This window comes from Prionailurus viverrinus, chromosome C1 (genome assembly GCF_022837055.1).
Source record: "Prionailurus viverrinus isolate Anna chromosome C1, UM_Priviv_1.0, whole genome shotgun sequence".
Classification (NCBI taxonomy): Eukaryota; Metazoa; Chordata; class Mammalia; order Carnivora; family Felidae; genus Prionailurus; species Prionailurus viverrinus.
The window spans coordinates 4,221,053-4,242,885 of NC_062568.1; the positions used below are offsets into that span (position 1 = coordinate 4,221,053).

Genomic DNA, 21,833 nt, shown 5'->3' on the forward strand with positions numbered 1-21,833 from the left:
ACAGCATTTTAGAAATGGAATAAACCTTCGTGATCTCTTGGACTAGGAAACTTACAACGTTGATGAGGCAACTGGGGCCCAGAAAAATGAAGTGCCTTGCCCCAGGTCAAGAGCTTGCAGGCTAGCAGGAGGAATAAAAGAACCCATGACTCAGTGACTCCCAATTAAGTGCTCTACTGCCCCATATAATTAGGAGACAAATCTGTGTCAGTGTAGGGTGAGACCAAATTAACTGCCCAGAATGAGTAGGTGCTCATAGGTGCTGAATGAACGATTTACCTGAGAAAAGATATGATCCTGGCGCTCTGTCGGGCCCTCGTGTAATTTTGAAATGAGGGTTTAGGAGTCACTGGACAACTGGCTTCTAATATGGTAAGGCACTGAATATTGTAATGTTTAAGAATTTGATCAGCTTATTTGTATTATTTTATCCCCCCTCTCCCCAAAAGTGCCACGTCACTTTGGAAAATGAAAAGGAATTTCCATTTCTGATGAAAAGCCACTTGACAATTCGAATCGGGTACCTCCTGGAGTGTCACGGGCTGGGAATCATTTTTCCGAAGGGTGTCAGGTCTGAGGAATGGAAGGACAATGCAGGAGGCGTGAACACCTGGCGGAACCCGTGGGGCAGGGCAGGGAGCTCAGGGCAGGTGTAGGTCGCTGCAGGTCAGAAAGAGGTGGGAAAACCAGAACACTCCCGAGGAGGGCCTGGAGCAGAGGACCGGACGTTCCAAGAGTGAAGAGGGGAAAAGCCTATATTTAACAGCAGAGGGAAGAACAAGGAGCTTTGGGAGACAAAGAGACAGCCCCCAAAGAGGGGGATAGGTCAAATCGTAAATAATAGGCAAGAGGAAAATAAACTAAGGCAAGCATTCCGCTGAGTTTTGGACTTTTAAAGGGGCGGCAGGGGAGCCGGGGTGGCTCAGCCGGTGAGGTGTCAGACTTTGGCTCAGGTCAGGATCTCTCATGGTTCGTGGGCTCGAGCGCCGCATAGGGCTCTGTGCTGACAGCGTGGCGCCTAGAGCCCTGCTTCAGATTCTGTGTCTCCCTTTCTGCCCCTCCTCAGCTCGTGCTCTGTCTCAAAAATAAAATAAACATTAAAAAAAAAAAAAAAAAAAAGGAACGGCAGTTCTGCGTGGAAACGTTTTGGCTGTGGCTGGTGGCCATTGGGCAGAATGGGCGCAATAGCTTGATGTCAGAGATAATGGCATGACTTCAGTCCATCAGGGGGAGACGTCCCCTTAGGGACAAGGCAAGAGTAACCAGAAGCAAAAGGGGAATGTACGTTTACTCCCCTCTGCTGTATCTTCTCCATGTATGTGATTCTTGGGGACCCTATGTGGGAAGCAGGGCTAGAGTATGGCATGATTTAGGGGCTCCTGGGGCCTCTGGGAAAATGCCATCATGATAACAAGTTGACTGCACCCCATCCTACTTCCAAAATGTGCAACCTGGTGTCGAGTTAATACACTTTTATTTATTTAGAAAGTTTTAAGTAATCTCTACACCCAACGTGGGGCTCGAATCCACAACCCTGAGATCAAGAGTCGCATGCACCACTGACTGAGCCAGCCAGGCATCCCTAGTTGGTATAATTTTAGATTACTTGAGAGGTTCTGTTCTTTAAGCTTTATGGGGTGGGGCATATAAATCTATTCAGTGGATGACCTCTGCCTTATTTTCTTTTCTATATCTTTTTAGCTCAATAATACTATGTCATCCGCAACAAAGCAAGAGAACAAAGTTGTACTTTCTCAAAAGTAATTATCAGCTACATTAAAAAACAAAAGACAAAAGCAAAAAATGTAAAATCAGAAGTTTCTAGACCTTAAAATTTCCTAAGTAGCCATTAACCCATTTGCACCTTCTAAACTTGTTGAATTAGAACCCCTCCCCCCATCAGTAGAATCTGGTGACACAGTTATTAATGCTGCTCATTATTTAAGGTGGGAGGTGGCTGAACGGTGGTACCGGTACAGCAGGTGGAAGCTAACGTACGGAGCAGGACTGCTCAGAGTAAGTGTTATCTGCTTCCATTTTCATTTTTCCTGCATTTCTCTGATTACAAAAATAAATGCTCATTGTGCAAAAACTCGGATCTTTCAAAAACACATAATGCAGGGGCCCCTGGGTGGCTCAGTTGGCCGAGCGTCCAACTTCAGCTCAGGTCACGATCTCACGGTTCATGACTTTGAGCCCCGCGTTGGGCTCTGTGCTGACCGCTCAGAGCCTGGAGCCTGCTTCAGATTCTGTCTCCCTCTTTCTCTGCCCCTCCCCAGCTTGTGCTGTCTCGCTCTCAAAAATAAAAAAAAAAATACATAATGCAGGAAGTGAAAGCAATCACTAATTCCATCTCTGAGTGATGCACTTCAGCTGTTTCCTCTTACACTTATTTAAACGCCATTAACATTTATTAAAAAAAATGTAACTACTCTGGTGGCTGTTTTTTCCTATAGGATATGTTTAACCCAGCAACTTGCTTTTCTTGCTTAAGATTTGGTCTACTGAAGAGATCTGGCACGTTGTTTTTGAAAAGGTTGCAGAGTATTCTACGGTATGAATGATTCACAGTTTAACCAAATTTCCACTAATGGAAAGATGTTTTTACAATTATTTCACTCTGGTGAGCTTCTTGCTCACAGATCCTAGTACTTATGTGAAAGCATTTTTGCATAGAAAATCCTAGAAATGGATTTGCAGGGTCAAAGGGTGTATGTATTAACATTTTTATTAGGCTGTACTTGAATCTTACATCTTTAAAATTGCTGTGCAGTTTTAAGTAGTACCTGCAGGATTCTTTGTTGCAAAGTCTAAACATCAGTCACCAAGTCTAGTTTCTTTTTTTTTAATTTATTTATTTGGAGAGAGCCTGTGTGTGGGAGGGGCAGAGAGAGAGAGAGAGAGAGAGAGAGAGAGAGAGAGAGAGAGAGAATTCCAAGCAGGCTCCACACTCAGCATGGAGCCCGAGATGGGGCTCAGTCCTACAACCACAAGATCATGACCTGAGCTGAAACCAAGAGTCCGTAGCTTAACCGACTGAGCCACCCAGGCATTCTCACCAAGTCTAGTTTTCATTCCTTTTTCAGAAGTCTTTGGAGAAGACAGTTTCCTGTCAGAGGTTGGCCTGCGACCTCAGGTGTTTTCAGTCTGTCAGTGCTGCAACTCTAAAGCATGTCAAAGATATTGGTTATTTTGGGGGGAATGAACTTGTGGAATTTTTTTTCAGATGACATTGCTTTAGGTATCTTATTGGAGTCTTTAGGAGGATTAAGTAAAATTGGTAAATTAAGGTCATCTATTATGCAATTCTTCCTCTTTTCATTTGCTGGGGTGACTATCACACGTTGCTGCTCCAGGGACAACCGTCTAACACAGGTGCAAGAGGCCAGTATCCGCCAATTCTCATCTACTTAGCTTACAGTTAATGCTTCCCGCAGTTTTCCAGTATTTGTCACATTAAACCTAAGCCACTAGTTGTGACCACCTTAAGCAATACTTCCATTTCAAGAGAACGAAGAAGATAGAATTTCAAGAGTCAAATATTGATAATAGTACCCTCCTGAGCCTCCTAGCCTAAAGGGATTTTTGTTTCCTCTGAACTCACAATTTATTTAAAAAGTTTTTTTAATGTTTATTTATTTTTGAGAGAGGGAGAGAAGGGGGGGGAGAGGGAGAGAAGGGGGGGAGAGGGGCAGAGACAGAGGGAGACAGAATCTGAGGCAGGCTCCAGGCTCTGAGCTGTCAGCACAGAGCCCGACGCAGGGCTGGAAACCACAAACCGGGAGATCCTGACCCGAGCCAAGGTCAGATACTCAACCGACTGAGCCACCTAGGTGTCCCTGGACTCGGATTTTAAAGCATCTGTGCTACTCATTAACTTGGCGATGAACTTCCTCTGTTCTTAAAAAAAAAAAACAACTATTTCAGTGTTTATATAAATCAAATCACTAACTGTTTGCTCCTACCTAGATTATATGCTTCAGAGAGGAGGGACTTTTGTTTGGTTCACTGATGTTTCCCCAGCATCTAGAACAGTACATATAAAAGGTATATAAAAGGTGCTTGGGCACCTGGGTGGCTCAATCAGTTAAACATCAGCCTCTTGATTTCAGCTCAGGTCTTGATCTCACAGTTCATGCCCTGTGCTGGGCTCCAAGGCTGCTTGGGAATCGCTCTCTCTCTTAAAATAAATAAATAAACTTTAAAAGGTGCTTAATACATATTGGTGGAATGAAAGATGAACTCTTTGAAGGCAGAAATCTTATACTTTGCATCCCCATAGTAAATGCCAACTTGCTGATTATAATTAAGCAAAGGGTCACGATTCAAGATTTTCTTAGAGGTGAAGTGTGGAATATCCCTTGCCTAAATAACATTCCAGGTTCTTTCCAGCTCTTACTATTAATCTACTAGTTTTCAAAGAATTAGAAACCAACATAAGAAAATATATTTACTACTAAAACTAGGTGAAAATAATTGGGTAAACCTTTGATTTAGAAAGCAGGGCATTGATTTTTCTAAGATCATTATAAAGATCGAATTTGAAGGGTGCCTGGTGGCTCAGTTGGTTAAGCGACTAACTCTTGATTTTGGCTCAGGTCATGATTTCCCAGTTTGTAAGTCTGAGTCTCAGTCTGTAAGTCCCCAGCATTGGGGGCTGTGCTGTCACTGCAGAGCCTGCTTGGGATTCTCTCTCTTCCTTTCTGTCAACCCTCCTCAACTTGCACACCCTGCTTGCTGTCTCTCAAAATAAGTAAATAAACATAAAAAAAAAAAAAAATTGAATTTGAGAAGCCATATTAACCACAAGCTATATTCTATAAGTTCCTTTCTTGGGAAAAAAACAAAACATCATAGCATCAAGTTGTTAACTGGGAATGCCTCTATAAGCATTAAAATATATATTTAATGTTACTGTATAAGAAGCAAAGAAAATATTTATGTACAACATTTATATTCTGTGCTATACCAACCATGGTCTGACCCTAATGAGAGAGATACCTGTCTTCAAATCCATGTCAAATGTGCAATCATTTGAATTTAAAGTCAATAAAAATAAAAGCAGTGAAAAAGAATAAAAAAGAGAATCAGAGGGAAAGAAAGATCTATCTAAATCTGGGGTATATTTTGAATAACATACAATATTTTTTTAAAAATAAAAGAAGAAAGAGAAAGGAAAAATTTTACAAAGTCATTCCAGAAAAAGTCCATCTTATAAAACATAGTTTAATTCTAGTCTTTTAGTCCTTATTTATGTCAGACCACCTCTTAGTGGATGTTTGGTTTCCTGTGCTGAGACTTAGAAAAATTATCCTGTGGTTAGAAAATAGCATATTCTCAAGACGGTTGACTGAAAAGACTATTTTTTTGGCTTACTATTTTTTACAACAAATTTTACTTTAAAAAGAGAGTGAATTAATCAGATTTGAGATGAACTCTCACTGGTAGAACTATAGTGGATATATTCCATCTGCTTAAAAAAGAAAATGGATCAGCTTGAAAAGGATTTTTTATAGAAGCGATTGACAGGAAGAATAGGGCCTGAAATAAAAACCAGTTTTTGATCTGTTAAAAAAAAAAAAAAAAAAGGAAAGAGAAAAAATTAAGAATACTTGCGTGGGGGGAGGGGGGATTTCATAAAACACAGGCATGTGCCCAAGTTAGACTACAGAGCAAAGTCTGAACGACATCAACAAGGGAAGCATTCCTGGGGAAAACTAATGCCAGGCACTCTTAATGGTTAATTTACTAAAATAAAAAAGTAAACAACTATTCATTTGTTGAGGCTTACAACATTATAACACTTGTAATACCAGACCTTCAAGAAAAAGAAAACTCTCAAAAAAATGTTTAAAAGACAAATTATGGAAAAGACTGTAAACATTAGAACATTTTAACTTACGTGAGGTAGATGAAAAGAGAAAATGAAGTATGACTATGGTAACATGTTATTGCTTTCAATCACTAATGTTAGAAAGTAAGAAACTGTTAGGATCATACCTCTTAGAACAAATGGAAGATAGTCCCAAAATGTACAAAACAGTGAATTTCAGCTTTTAAGAAATTCTAATTAAATGTGTAAAAATTCCCCCCAAAATGTTCAATCAAATATTTAAGTTTGATAGGCTATCACGCTTTTATTACTGACACTACACTTGCAGTATTTAAACATCTCAAGTTTAAACAATAAAATATGTATTATTTTTACTTTAAAAGATGCTTTTGAAGCTATAAAAAAAGCATTCTCTACCTACTTAAGGGCTCACGGGAAAACTGATGCAATATTCAAGATCTACACTAAAACAAATATATACAAAGTTCTAAATTTCATTTTATAGAAATACCATCTATTAAAGTACAAGGTGCTTTATCTCAGTGACAGGCTTAAGCTCAGCCAGGAATCAGAAAACGGGTTCCGAGTGGAGGCCCAGTTCAACTTGATCATTTCATGGGCACAATAAATCATCCAAAAGCCCACCTTAAATAGCTAAAGTAGTCATAAAAATAGGCTGATGGTTACTTCACTCCAGCGATAACATAATCCTCGGTCTTATTGTTGTGGAGCAGATGTCATTATGGGTGGGGCCGACGCGCAGAGCAGCTGAAACATTTTTGTACCACCCCCCGCACACTTTCAATGGGATAGAAGGGGCTCCAAAAAGGTAAGGGGAGAGCTCTCAACGATCAATTCCTACTAGAAATAAGGAAGTTTTGATGTGGTCGTGGTACCCGTAAAGACCACAATGAGATTTTAAAAATCCCCCATGATTAACTCCTACCCTGGAAAAGAGATCTTCCCTTTCTCCCCTCCCCTGCCGGCTCCTCCTTGGGACACTTGGCTGAGTCTTTCTTTCTCTCCTTCCCACGCTGAGGTGAGGCTGCACGCAAGCCGGGGACGCCTGTTTTTCTCTTCGCGCGGAGGGAACTCTGCGGGTAGGAACCCTCGGTGGCAGGAAGGGAGCGGGGTGCGATGTGGGGAGGCAGGAAAGCTCGCCAGGGACGAGCGGCCCTTGGGGTGGGAAAAGGCACGCGGACTACGGAGGAGCCGGCCGAGGAGGCCGAGGTGACGAGGGAAATCTCCCGGCTCGGAGCTGGGACCGGACGCTTCCGGCGGGCCACAGTCGCTCTCGGCCTAGCGGGGCTAGCGTTCCGCGCTCCACCGGGGCGGCAGGGAGCTTAGAGAGGGTAAACCGCGCCTCGCACTTGCCTGGGACCGGGTGACCAATAACTGGTAATAGTCTTTGCTCGGCGCTGGGCCTTGTCCTACAATTTCGAACAGAGTCTCCGGCAGCCACGACGCCATCTTGGGACGCCACCGCCGTCGCTAAGACAACCAGGAAGGGGCGGGGCTTGATTGGGGTCATGGGGCCAAAGCCCTAGTTTAAATCGAACCCGGTTTTGAGCTAGCAGGGGGTTTCTTCCTTAGGGTGATAGCCCCTTCTCCTAAGAGTCAGAGGGAACACTGATCCGTGAGATTTCCACCCTCAGGTCCCCGGTGACCCGAAGGGGAATTAGTTCCTGCTGCCACGGAGGGGAGGGGGTGACCCCGGCGGAGGGATATCAAGCGGAGACCCACATTCCCCTTCCTGGTCCCTCGAAGGGATCGGGAGGAGAGCTCAGGCCGCCGGGAGAGTCACGCCGGGCGGTGGGGGAGGGAGGGGCGATGTGATGGGTTGCGTGTAAGCAGCGGGGCCTTACCCGCGGACGAGCCCGTGATCCGGGGGCAGCGGGCAAAGTAGTTCCCGGAGGGTGTTGGAACGGGCGGGGAGGGAGGCGGCGCGGGCGGAGGCGCACGCCGGCCGCGGTGCTGCGGCTCAGCTGATAATTGAAGGGACCCGAGGAGCCGCCGCCGCCGCCGCCGCCGGGGGGGGGGTGGGGGGAGCGAGTGGAAGTTACTGCCGCGCCACCGAGTCCGGACCGGAGACTTTGGGGCCCAACTAGGTAATTGGGGCGCAGGTCTGAGTGGCCGGGCCAGGCTTGGGGGAGGGGGTTGTACGAGGGGGTGAGGGGCTGGGGGGGCGGCGAGGGGGGGGGGTGGGGAGGAGCTGGAACAGAAAGTCCCAGGAAGCCTGGTTGTGTCATCGCCGCGATTCGGCCCCCGCTCGGCCTGCTCCCGGCGGCGGCGGGGCCGCGGAAGGACCGGGTCGGGGGTTGACGGGCGAGACGCTCGAGGGAGACCGGGGCCGGGCGGGAGCGGGGGGGGGGGGGAGGAGGGTTCGCTGGGTCCCCGCTCAGGCCCCCCGCGATGAGGAGGGCCCTTCACGGAACCGGGGTAAGGCGTGCGGGTCTTGGGGAGCTCGGTGGTGGCCGGGGGGGCCGGAAGTGGGCTTTGGAGCTTGGAGGGCCTCTAGGAAGCGAGAAAGTGGGGGGCCGGAAGTGCAGGTGGGGGGTGTGAAGACGGCAAGGGTTCCCCGGAAATGGGATGGGGGGCCCGGAAACCGGGAGAGGAGAGGCTCCAGGGCCGGGGACGGCCCGGAAATGGAAACTAGGGAGCAGCTCGAGTGACAACAGTTGTGGGAAGCGAGGGTCAGAGGAGGGAGAGGCCGGAGTGACTTTAGACCGCAGTAAGGGGTTTCCTGCCAAGGGGAAGGGTTGTGGGCGGGCGAGCCCGGAGACGGGGTCTGCGCTGGGCTGCTTCTTTAGCCGTGGGAAGTTGAGGCTGAGTGAGGATTGCGACGAGACGGGCGTGCAGGGGGGCTGGAAAAGAGGCCGAGAAACTTGGCTGAGAGGAGCAGAGCATGCTTCTAAATAGATCAGGATGGAAATGGGGGGTGGGGGTTCAGGACTTGGGAGGGAGGTGGACCAATTGTCACTCCAATCGTATTAGTATTCAAGGCGAGTCAGGCGATTAATTTATTTATATGTGGATTACATAAAACCTATTATATCGTTTGCCCATTCAGTTCACCCTCTCCTCCATCCTCCTCCATAGTGAGTGGGTTTTTAGTTCAGAAACAAGTTAGAGGGGACTTCAAATAACGAAGGTTGGAAAATCCCCAATCCTGCCCTTCGTGGCGCTTCCTTCCTCAGAAGAACAGAAATCCTTAATTTGCTAGAGGGGAGAAAATAAAGATTTAAAAACACATGCAAATCGGGAGGAAATAACACATTTGAACGGCCGGGGCGGGTTTGGGGGGGGGGGGACGGGACGGGAGGGGAATTGGTTACCCTTGTGTGGTAAGGAGAGAACGGAAGGGGCTGCTCCTAAACCCTTAAGACAGGTTGGTTGGTTTTTGGTAACGTCGCTTTACTTTGGGGACGGTTAGCTTCAGCATCGTGTCTGGCGGTGGGTATAGTTTAATTGCTTCGTTAGTTAATTGAAGGAGGGACTGTGGCAGTGAGTAAACGTTCGTGTGTGAGGGGTGCGGGGGGTACGTTTAATAGCGCAGCGAATGTGTTCTGAGTGGCCGTCTAACTGCTCCCCTGCTGTCTCCTTTCCTAGTCGGCCTTCCCCGGATCCTGCCTGGGTTGCCAAATCACCCGATCCCCGGGCTTTACTCCGTTTTGTAGGCCCTTTAGTGCTGTGTTCAACTTTCTATTGCTCTCCAGTCTCTCTATAGATATTTTTGGCATTTCATTTTTTAAAGACCCAGGAAGTGGAGGCTGAGGATCTCCTCTCTAAAAACAAAACAAAACAAAAAATATAGGGTGGAAAGTTGAAAGAGCCATTGAGTGGGGCAAAAAACCGACGCTCTGAACAAAGGTCCTAGTTGTTGGAGGAAAAGGCAAGAGGCCTATATATGAGGCCTGTGTGTGTGTGTGTGTCGCATTTACACGGGGTGGGGTGTGTGTGTGTGTGTGTGTGTGTGTGTGTGTGTGTGTGTGTGTGGAGGGAGCAGCTAGGATTGAGGAATGGCCTTATCAGATGTAGAGACAATAAGTTGCAGATGGTTTTATTGAGATTTATTTTCATACTTAGATTATGCAAAGAGATCAGTATTGGGAATTTTAGAGTAAACAAAATTTCCAGTTCTTCGTTTTGAAACAACCCTGCTCCATGTTCAACCCCAGAAAGATAGAATTGGGCTTTTACATCATCTTTGTGAGATTGTTGGCAGAGTTTTTATTTCATTTATTTTATGCTTAAGAGAGCATATTAACATGGTTGGAAGTTGAGGTTGTGGGCTTTGTTCACATCTGCCTTTCTATGAATGTGCCAGTATCCGTAAGAATTTAAGGACTGTAATAAACATTATCATTGTTTCTGTTCCATTCCCAGTTTCTAAGGAGTTTGAGTGGTTTTTGAGTCTGCTCTGCTGACAATTACTGTTTAAGTTTGTGTCGTGAACAGGCTTTTTGTTTTAGTTTTTCATTTACTTTCTAAGTTTTGGAATACTTCAGGCAGTTAGAGTTCTAGAAGCTGCTAAACTAAAATAATTATTTTAAAAAAGTGAAAGGGATGCTAGGCCAGTGTAAAATCAATGCTTTCACCTAGCAAAGTAAATTTGAAGTAATGTTTACTTTTCCATTCTAACTTTTAAGATTACTGGGTTAATGTTATCTACGTAAGATTTTCTGATCCTATTTTAATCACATCATCCTAGCAAAGAGACACAAACTCATGGGAATTCACCCACTGACAGTAGCTGTGTGACCTTGAGCTTCTCACTTATCCTATCTGGTCTCCAGTTATCTGTAAAATGGGGGTGGGCAGTCACTGTCTTTACCTCACTGGGTGGTTGTGAGACCCAGTGGATACAATGGCTGTGAAAAATTGCAAACTGCTAAATAAGTGTAATATGTTATCATTAGTTTTAGAAAATTACATTTGCTCTTTGAGGCCATTAAGAACACTTAGAGCTTTTCACCAGTGATGGTGAAGGGTGGGGGGGCGGTGACCTTGATGTAAGATAAGTTACAGCAACTTATTTTTTTGAAACTGCTGTTAAGTTGGTAGTGGAACTTGGGCCCAGTTTCTGTTAAGTTACTCTTGGGTTGATTGGTTGGTTTTGGTCTTGGTTTTCGGTTTTTTGCATCAGCATGGTAGATTTCTACCATACTTTCTCCTGAATAAATTTGTTAATCATATTTAGAGAAATTTCTTTACATTTTCATTATCGATAACACATGTACCTGTTTCGGATCGTGGCTCTTACGGAATTGACTTTATAATGTCAGAGTCTACAATGAAGGGAAAACCTTGCCAAATCTATTTTTTTTTTTTTTTTTTACAGAATTTGGGGAGGAGGTGTTTTGTTTTTTTCTTTTAGGTGGATGATGATCTTTTCGAGCAAATAGAATACCAGTTGCCCTTTTATTTTTCCATTTGCTGAGGAAATTTGCTGGACTCAGGTTGAAAAAAGCAACCTGTTTGTTGCTTTTCATCTTCTCTCAGGTTCCTGTTACTGCCAGACTGACCTGCACTTTTCCTTTATTTAAACCATTTTAGGTTCGCTTCAGCTCACCCCTTCCTAGCACGTCCTCAAACCCTTCTATCCCAGGATCTTTCCCATTTATTTCTTGGTTATCTAAATAGGCTCCATTTTGGGATTATAGTGTTAGATTTGTTGACATGTGTTGCGTTTGTTTCCTGACTGGATTATAGGTTTCCCCAAGTCCAGGATTATCTTGTATCAACTGTGTTTTGCATGCAGGTGCACTCATAAGCCTCGTTGAAAATAACACCCATTTTCCTTCCCACTCCAAACCAATAATGTTAACCTAGTCTTGCTGACTGTGCAACCAATCTTCCTGCTTGGAAAGTTTCTTGGTCTCAACAGATTCCTCAGGATGCTATTTGCTTTGGTGATCCCAGCCTCTTCATATCTTCCTGACTGCTGGAGAGGGCTTAACAGTAAGAAAGAATCTGATGGATATTATACAATAAGTATAATCTGTCAATTGTAATGTAATCTTGATACTTGTAGTTCGTAACATTTGACATGAGCTTTACATTTGTGTATTTTCTTTCGTTGCCTCTGTATAGTTCAAACAGCTGTGTCACAGATTTCTTGAAGGCACAAACTCCTAGCAATTGTTCTTTATAATCTCTGCCTGGTTTGCTGGGTTACTCTGACACATAGTGGGTGCTTGCTGCTACTTAACAGTAAATAGGTAAGTATACTTCTGCTGAACCAGTCTCTTGATTTTTTAAGTAAAATTTAACTTGGCCAGTGTCCTGGATTTTCAAAAATGCAGTTCTTTAATTAAACCCAATATCCTAACTTGATTTTAGGTTATTGGCAAAAGAAGTTGTTTCCTAGGCTGAAATAAATCTGCTTTGTAGTTCTTCTCTGAGGCCTTTCAGCTTTGGGTAGGGATTCTTACAGTTTCATTAAACTGGATTGGCCAGAAGAAAAAGGAACTTGTCCATTATTCAGACCTACCTATTTTGTCTGAGTGTGCAGAAGCTATTGGTAAATAGTTCTGCAGCTCTGTTTGAATTCAAACATCATGTTAGTGGACTAGAGTGAAAAAAACTGCCTGCTACCCTGTCCTCTCATTAGTGAACAGCACTATTCAAGTGAACATCTGATTTGAGTGTAGACTTGGGCTGCAATCTTGACTGCCTTTTCCTCGGTCTTTGTGACCTTGGACAAATAATTTAACCTTTGTGAGTTTCAAGTACCTAATCTGAGCGTGGCTAATTGCCACCTAGATTTAATTGTCATTTGTATGCTAGACACTACTTAGGAGATTAGGCTCCAAAGCTAGATTGGAACACAGGGCTCTTCCTCCACTGGTTCGTTGCAGCACTGACCATTGCCTCATTTGTTAACACCCTTCTACCTAGAGCATACTTCTGTTACATATGTAGACTTGAAAGTCTTTGAGTATATCATATTCCTTAGTCGATTATGAATTCCTTAAAGCCAGTCTTCCCCCTTTTTAATCCCTAGTATCTAGCACAGTGTCTGGCCTATAATAAGGAATCTTTGAATGCTTCTTGGAGGAGTAAGTCTTGTGAGAATAAAATATTACTGTAAGTGAAAATACTTTGTAAGGGTTTAATGTCTGTCTTGTTTTGACAAACATTTTGAATCCTAGTTAATCCTAAAAATGATTATAGAAGTTTTCTTTTTAATCTGTTGATTTGTATTTTAGAGACTGCAAATTATTTTAAATCACATATGAAAAAAATTAGGACAAGCCATTTATATTCTGTGATTGGCCCTTGTTTACATATAATAGTTGATCATTTAAATGCTAGATTGAGGCCCTAAATAGATTTTGACGTGTGTATTAAGTACAAAGCTGAGTTTTATACCTCACTTTGAGTTTATTTTTGTTTTGTTTTTAGAAAGGATGTACTTCTATAAATTTGGGTTACTACCCAAAACATACTTTGAAGGCTATTTATAAGCTGAAGTGTCTATCAGCAAGCCTTCAAGACTTGAAGTTAAAGCATTTCAATGTGTATTTTAATCAACTTGTTGGCTGTGGTAACCAATGAGTTCTACCCTGACTTCAAAAGTCCTACTCATTCCACCCGTGGGCAGCATTCTGAATAAATAGATGTACCTTGTGCTATAACTTCTTAAGGTCAAATTAACTCAATTTGAAGTCCTTATCCTGGTAAACATATGTGATGCCCTGGAAAACCGAAAATGAATTTTTTCAGGTAGCCCTTCTGAAATTCACTGTTGAGTTGTAATTTAAGCTGTTTTGTGTCCTTAAAGAGCAGGTTTGTGGAGATCATATGGAGCTCCCCCTCCCCCTTTTGTTAATCTTCCTGAAAACCAAGTGTTTGTACTTTTCCTTGTAAGTAGTAAATCTGTGAACATGCTGTAACTTCTGCTACGGCCCCAGTATTTTACAATCTTGTCTGTGTTGTGCCCTGGGCTGGATGTGAGCAGATTGAGCTGTTCATTCCTTCTGAACACACTCCAGGAACCTCAGCATTCTTGCCTGGACTTTGACTGTTGAGTCCACCTGGACTGATACCCTTCTCTCATCTTGTATCTCTTGTAGTGACATTTACACATTTAACTTTTTCTTTGGGTAGCTACTGTAAGAGTTTTACTCTTCATTTCTTTCTTTTTTTTTTTTTTTTTTTAAATTTTTTTTTTCAATGTTTATTTATTTTTGGGACAGAGAAAGACAGAGCATGAACGGGGGAGGGGCAGAGAGAGGGAGACACAAAATCGGAAACAGGCTCCAGGCTCTGAGCCATCAGCCCAGAGCCCGACGCGGGGCTCGAACTCACGGACCGCGAGTTCGTGACCTGGCTGAAGTCGGACGCTTAACCGACTGCGCCACCCAGGCGCCCCTTCACTTCTTTCTTCCATAACATTTTACTAGTTATTGCTTTCACCATCTGCCTTAAATAATTAGTTGCTTACTTCTTCTTAAGTAAATTTTTGGCTTCTTGTGCTAAAGGTTTAATTTTTCCATGCCCACAGTGGCTGGCACAAGGCTCCTAACCTGCATGGTATATGGGCAGGGATAGAGTTCGTTTCGGTGACACATTGAGAAACTATATTATGAAGTATTATTAGCACCATTTGCCATGGTTTCTGTCTGCTTGCTTATTTTCGTTTCTCAGGGTTTGGTAGCTGAGTGTAGGATGCTAGAATATAAATTTTTCAGAATTAGGTTCATTAAAATACGCACTTAAGGGACTGATAAGACAGTAGACCATTTTACTGACTTTGTGATGTTAGGTTTAGCATTTGAGAATTCTGTTTACCAGTAGATAAAAGCATATTTATCGATACATATTTATCAAGTGCTACTGTGTGCCAGGTCTCTGCTGGGAGGAATACAGAAGGTTCCTGTCCTGAGTTTTTGTTTCATTTAGTTGAAAAACACTTCTCAAACTTGGTAACTATATATAGTATAGCGTTTAGCATCGAGAAGTATCCCGTAGATATTCTAAATGCAGGTTTTCTACGTTTAGGAAACCTGATAGGAGAATCTAAATTAAGAAACAGAAGAATTAGGGCACAAAATTTGGCTTTACCGAATAAATTGTTGGAAGTACTTTCATTGTGCAGATATTTCCTCAGCAACTAATCCATGTGCATTTCTGGTTCCATACCAGGTTTGCCTTCTTGAAGAGTGCGGAAGAGAAATAGGAGATTTATAAAAGATCTCTTACGTTGGAATGTCCTTTACTGCAAACGAGTTCAAACTATGATAGTAGAACACAACATTTAACATTGTGCATATTTGTTACTAAGTACAAAGTTGAGTTTTTTATACAGTGGGCCCTCGGAGGTTTAGAGAGAGATTCAGTCCTAGGTTGCAGTTACTGAGGAAGACTTGCTACTTGAACTGGCCTTGATCGTTTGGGTAGGTAGAGAAGAATGGGTAACTTGCAAAGGTGTAATTGAGGCGAGGGGCTGATGGGAAGCTAAACTAGCCCTTTGCAGTAGAGGATCCATATTTATGAACTAACAGAAAATTCAGGCTGTGTTGATTGAGGTTCTTAAATGGGAGATCAAGAAATTAGCTTTAACAAATAGACATGTTGACTTTATTGTTAATCCCTGAATAGGCTGTGACAACATGAAAAAAGTGTACGGGCATATTTACTTTGTAGGTGAACTGCAAAGAAAAAGTGCTTTTAGATTTTATTTGTCTTTCTTTTTTTTTAAAATTTTTTTTTTTTTCAACGTTTATTTATTTTTGGGACAGAGAGAGACAGAGCATGAACGGGGGAGGGGCAGAGAGAGAGGGAGACACAGAATCGGAAACAGGCTCCAGGCTCTGAGCCATCAGCCCAGAGCCCGACGCGGGGCTCGAACTCACGGACCGCGAGATCGTGACCTGGCTGAAGTCGGAGGCTTAACCAACTGCGCCACCCAGGCGCCCCGATTTTATTTGTCTTTCAATGAAATTGCTTCCCTTTCTAGGACTGTATGTTATAGGCGTGTTTGTGGTAAGTTTTGGGGTGATAGAAGCCGTGGAGGTAAAACTTGTTGTTTAGTGTCCCTACTTAGTAGTTAGAATACTTCCAGTAAATAAGCAGGCGATGTCTAAAGGACTCCTGTTGCTCCTGTCCAGTCATGGAATCTTTAGTGGAAGCTGGCAATCATTTTGTCTTAACACATTCATCTATTGTTTATTCAGAGATTTTTTCTTTTTAAATTCAGAGTACTGGTCCAGAATTAATAACATGACTTTTTGTGAGTTACTCAGTAATGTCAGGTGTAAAAGAAACTTCTGCTAAACATCTAATGCAGTAAAAGAAAAAATGACGTTTTTAAAAAAGCACGTTGTGGCTTAAGTATTTACGTACTTTTAAAAAGTGCAAATTAATATTCCCTGTTTCATCAAGCTAAATATCTTGGTAAAATATTTGCATAGCACTCCAGTTTGATGTATTAGTAGACTGTTATACCTTTTTCAAGAGTAGGCAAGATAGGATTTCAAAATTGGGAAATGAAGTTAGATGGTGACTGGAGGGAAACTGAAGATGCAGAGAATAATACTTTCATTCAGGGGTCTGGTAGCAGTAACATTTAGCTTTCTTCCAGCAGCTTTTCTTTCTAGATTATGCTCGTAGACTTTGCTGACTGCAGTTTGCATTCATTTTATTTTTATGGGGAAATAGCAGAGATGCTAGCAGTTAGTGCAAATTCATGAATTAAATACCTGTTCAAGTTATAGAGTGCAAAATTTGTGGGATTTTGTGGACTGTAGAATAGAGACATTTGTGAAGGCTGTGTATTTTACTGCTACAAGAGACATGGGTGTTTTTTAATGTAAGGTATTCATGCAGCTGTCTAATTTTTCTTTTAGTAAACCTGTATTTCCATTTCTTCTGCCCAGTTGGGGAAAGCAGCCTCGTCTCAAAAAGGAGTTAGGGACTTGACATCTCCCCCTCTGTCCCTGACCCGCAGCATTTCTGCCTTCCTCCCAGTAGATGGCAACAATTAGGCTGATTTTGGAGAAGAGTCCGTAGTTCTTACCTTTGTGATCAGACTTGTTCCTAATTATTTCTCAAGTGTCTTTAGGAACTTTAGTGTTGATTTACATATTTTGACGTCAGCATACTTTTCTCAGAAAACTAAACTGTCAGTTGCAGAGTTCATTCTTTTTTCTACTTTACTCTTCACCCCGTCTTTAAGTTTGCCCTTCCAGTTGCTGCTATGAGGTAAGACTTGGGGAATTTCAGCCTTTGGTGTGGCCGTGTAAGATAATCTGCTTCTGCCTCTTTGAACCATCTAGTGTTACTTTTCAGCTGCCTGTATATTAGGTCAGGCCATGTTTTCTCCAGGTATCTTCTCATTACACACACTAAGTTTTCTGAAAGGAATTTCGGGAGAGATAAGACGCTATCATTTGGGATCTTTGTGGTGGCACTAGTTTTAAATGATACCCAATTTATGCTTCTTGAATCAGTTAAGGAATTGGTCAATTTAACATTGGCTGGAATAGCAGCATTTCTTTTCTGGTGGATGGGCCTCCTACTTCTGCATTTACTTCTATTCAGCGTGTGTTAGTTTTTTTGTGTGACTGAAAAAGAAAAATAAGATGATTCATAATGCACAATTAACTTTTCAGAGTTTACTATATTTAGAGATACTTAGAACTTTTTTCAGGATGCCTGCTGAGTTGATTTAAATTTTTGATGTGAGAGTAAAGGATTTGGGAAGTTTCCATATTAAGAGTTTTATAGTTAGGAACGTCCTAATCTGTAGTTCTTTTAAAGAACACATAGAGACTTAGCAAAACAATAGTTCTAAAAAAAACTTCTGCAATTATGTCTGTTTTGTGGTCCAGTATTAGAATCCTGGTCCAGTAGAAAAAAATTATGTTGGTTTCAGCAGCTGCTGTACTCACACCTAGAAAAATACTCATGTAAAGACATGTTTGCTCTCAGTTAAGGTAGTCTGAAGTTAGCAGTGGGCATAGAATTAATGTGTATAAATAATCAAAGGGTATGTATTAATAAATATTTTTGAATACTACTGACTTAAAGTCCTAGATCAAGATTTGGGATTCTGAAGATAGGTAAGATGACCACATTTAACTCTAAAATCAATTCCATGTTGTATTTCTGATGTGGCTTTCACTATAGATATGCATAATATAGCCTTAGCAGTCATGGTGTGGGAGATTAATGGGATAAAAATAAAGAAAAAGGCTTTATGAATCATAGCAACCAACCTCTGTTGCATTCTTTCCTTAGCTCAGTGGTGTGTAGGTCAGTATCCAGGGGACTGGGATGGGAAATGAAGAGGTGGGTGGGGTGGGGATGGATAGGTAAGTGGGTAAATAGAAGAGAGTTGGACATTCTAGACCAGAAGTGTAATGAAGGTGGGTGAGTGTCTGTGTCAGAAGAGGATGTCATTTTTGGTGGCCAAGGAGAGTTCGTTGTACTGAGTAAATACATTCTAGATTCTGTGTTTGTTTTAGTAGTTTTTTTGCCCCATGACATTACATAGGCAGAATGTACCATATTCTTCCTATGCTTTGAGTATCCTATGCTTTTGAGTATCCCTATGCTTTGAGTATCCCTATGCTTTGAGTTATTCATAACCCCAACTGGGATAACAGGGATTATATAAATATAGTATAATGGAAAATGAGATGGAAGTATGAGTCAATTAATCAGTGCATACATTTACATGAACATTTCTCTTTTTAAAGTTGGCATTTTTATCATGAAACTTCAGTCAGTTTCCTCGGACAATTTTGCTTTTTTATGGCTATACACATTTACATATTTTGAAGGCGGTGCCATATAGAAAATATGGGCCTTGAAGCCAGAAACTCTGTATTTAAGATCCTCCCTGTTCTAGCTATGTGATCTTGGATAAGTCATTTAAACCCTCTGAGACTTTGCTTTCTTTTGAATAAAATGGGTTGGTATTAGAATCTTGCATAGGTAGTATATACTTGATAAATGGTATAGCTGCTGCTGTTGTTATATTGATGAAGAAAAAAATGTATATTAATTCGGATAGTTTAGAGGAAGGCTTATACCCTGTCTTCCAGAACCAGGGTCAGTAAACTTTTTTTACGAGGTGCGGGACAGCAAATATCTTGGGCTGTGTGGGTCATGTAGTCTCTGTTGCAGTTACCCTGCTGTTGTGGGGCAGAAGCAGCCACTGACTTTGTTTTAATGAAAGTGATCTACAGGGTGAAGCAGCGGTCCTGATTTGGCCTGTGTGCCAGTTTGCCAGCCCCCGTTCCACGGTATTACTTGCTACCTTTACTTTGTTCACAGGAATTTGAAATGGCATCTATGTGTTCTAAAGATCGTGTGATAATGTCTAAGCGATGAAGGAATTTGGTGTAAATGGCTAAGGACAAAGACTGGGATTTCATTTAAACCCTGGCTCTGATACCATTAACTTTGTGACCTTGGGTCAGTCACTTTATTTCGGCTTTAGTTTTTCCATTTGGAAAATGGGAATAATAGTAATACCTATCGTAGGCTTGTTGTGAGGATTAAATTAGTTAATGTGTAAACTGTAAAATAGTGGCTACTGTAGGATAAGTGCTTGATGTGTTCTTATTTGTTAATAATCATTCTTTTTGAGAGGAAGCATTTCTATTTTCCTTTGTTGATTGTCTAAAAAGAGGTTTGAGAAGATGGGTTTCTCTGACATCATCTTGGAATTACGTAAGTGGTAGAGTCTTAAGGTTGAAGGAGATAATTTGATAGGTTCGGTGGACTCAACAGCAAGATGAATTTGGTCCCGGTTTCCCGGTTGTTTGAACTCAAATCGGACAAGTTATTAAGGTGCAAATGATAGAAAAATCTTACTTTACAGGATTCTTTTGAGTTTGTAACGAGAGAGTGAAGTGCTTAGCACAGTACCTTGTTCACAGTGAAGTGATCAGATGGTAGTTGCTATGATTACAATTTTTTTTGATTAGGTATTGGCTCCTAGAAGGAGTTTAATAGTAGCTTTTATTCTATATAACAGAACCATATAATAGTTCTTTTAAATGATGGCTTATTGTCACAGTTGCTGTAAATGTCTAAAATTACAGTCAACAGGGTGTGAATTTATTGTTTTTCAGATGTTATAATTTAGGTGTTAGTAAATTTAATGGACAATTAAAATGACACTTTAAAGGTTGAAAGGAAAAGTATCCTGACCTGGACTAACATGAAGTGTTTGGAAAAGTTTTTTGGGGACCGTATGTACATCTGATCCAGGTTCAAAGATTTTATCGTTGCTAATTATAGTCTCTTTGACTACTAATAGTTTCAGTAAGGTCAGTGTTAGATGTGTGATATGGCTTAAGGTTTTTTGTTTTGATGGCTTTTTTTTTTTTTTCTTTTTTTTTTTTTTTTTTTTTAAATTTTTTTTTCAACGTTTATTTATTTTTGGGACAGAGAGAGACAGAGCATGAACGGGGGAGGGGCAGAGAGAGAGGGAGACACAGAATCGGAAACAGGCTCCAGGCTCTGAGCCATCAGCCCAGAGCCTGACGCGGGGCTCGAACTAACGGACCGCGAGTTCGTGACCTGGCTGAAGTCGGACGCTTAACCGACTGCGCCACCCAGGCGCCCCTGTTTTGATGGCTTTTTGATATAACTTCAGACTCCTAAAAATGTTGTAAAAGTAGTGTAAAGAATATCCCATATTCCCTTTATCCAGTTCCAAGGTCAAATTTTTATATCGTTAGAAGATAAGTCTGTTTTCTCTTTTAAAAGTTTTTTAATCAATAAAAAGCCTTTTTTTTTTTTTTAAGGAAATACATGTAAAATCGGAAAAAAGGTCAGTGCAGTGAACACTTTTTTTTTTTCATGTGGCTCTTTACCAGTCATTAATACACTTTTGACTTTTCAGAATGTTGCGAATGGGTTTTGTTCCTGACTCTAGGCTGTCATTACTGAACATTACTATTGGCAGTCGGACCCTCCTAAATAGCCTGCTTTTTAAGGAATTACTTGCTTCATACAGTGAGTGCGCCTTGCCCCTCCCTTGCTGGCTGGTGGTCTTGTATATGTTGCGGTACTCTGTGTGTTCCCCCTACTTCCCCTGGCTTTTAATATGTGTTGAGTTGCAAAATCACTTCCTAGAATTGTGCATTAAGCAAGTAAGTTCTGAGTGAAGGCTTGCGTTGCGTGGCTTTAAGAAGGTGATAATTCTGGTAGCTCATTTTAAAGATGTATTCTCAGCACTTTTTAGTGGAGGGGATCAATAAGACCTTTTAAAAAAGATACTTTAAACTGGTTTCTGAAAAGGGTACGATAAGTGAGAGCCTTATTCTGCAACAAGTAAGGGCCTATTGTGTGCCCTGAAGACCTATTGTACAAAATCTTTTGCCCTTAACTTTCAACATATAATCTTTTTTTTTTTCCTAAATGCCTTCTCTGCTTTTGCCTGCTATTCCTTATTAATGATTCCTTCTGTCTGTGCCTGCGTGCTTGAAGAGTCTTAGGTGAGAGGACTTAAACATTAAAAAACCCAAAAAACCACAAAACACCTCTTCTTGGATTTATTAAAACATTTTTTTTAATGTTTATTTTATTTTTGAGAGAGACAGAGCACGGGCAGGGGAGGGGCAGAGAGAGAGGGAGACACAGAATTTGAAGCAGGCTCCAAGCTCTGAGCTGTCAGCACAGAGCCCGACGTGGGGCTTGAACCCACCAACCCTAAGATCGTGACTTGAGCTGAAGTTGGACACTTAACCCACTGAGCCGCCCAGGCGCCCCCGAAACACCTCTTTTTAAAGAGTAGTCTTAGGGGCACCTGGGTGGCGCAGTCGGTTAAGCGTCCGACTTCAGCCAGGTCACGATCTCGCGGTCCGTGAGTTCGAGCCCCGCGTCAGGCTCTGGGCTGATGGCTCGGAGCCTGGAGCCTGTTTCCGATTCTGTGTCTCCCTCTCTCTCTGCCCCTCCCCCGTTCATGCTCTGTTTCTCTCTGTCCCAAAAATAAATAAAAAACGTTAAAGAGTAGTCTTAGATTTATAAAAAAGTT

General features: G+C 42.0%; 2 protein-coding genes across 19 annotated transcripts in view; one reads left to right on the forward strand and one right to left on the reverse strand.

Moving 5' to 3' along the window:
• FBXO36 (F-box protein 36) overlaps nt 1-7,738 on the reverse strand; it is a 96,875-nt gene extending 89,137 nt beyond the window's left edge. For 2 of the 3 annotated variants that reach the window (XM_047872874.1, XM_047872873.1), the window contains exon 1: nt 7,208-7,474. In XM_047872874.1, the coding sequence (XP_047728830.1) occupies nt 7,208-7,303 (96 nt within the window). In that variant the 5' untranslated portion in view covers nt 7,304-7,474. Of the gene's footprint in view, nt 1-7,207; nt 7,475-7,698 lie in introns of those variants that run through there. The other variant, XM_047872872.1, reaches the window with a different exon arrangement.
• The window catches only part of TRIP12 (thyroid hormone receptor interactor 12), a 140,878-nt gene continuing 125,957 nt past the window's right edge, over nt 6,913-21,833 (forward strand). For 13 of the 16 annotated variants that reach the window (XM_047872855.1, XM_047872860.1, XM_047872862.1 and 10 more), the window contains exon 1: nt 7,799-7,941. The gene's annotated coding sequence lies outside the window, so the exon portion shown is untranslated. Of the gene's footprint in view, nt 6,934-7,798; nt 7,942-8,251; nt 8,273-8,423; nt 8,565-21,833 lie in introns of those variants that run through there. The other 3 variants (XM_047872857.1, XM_047872858.1, XM_047872856.1) reach the window with 3 other exon arrangements.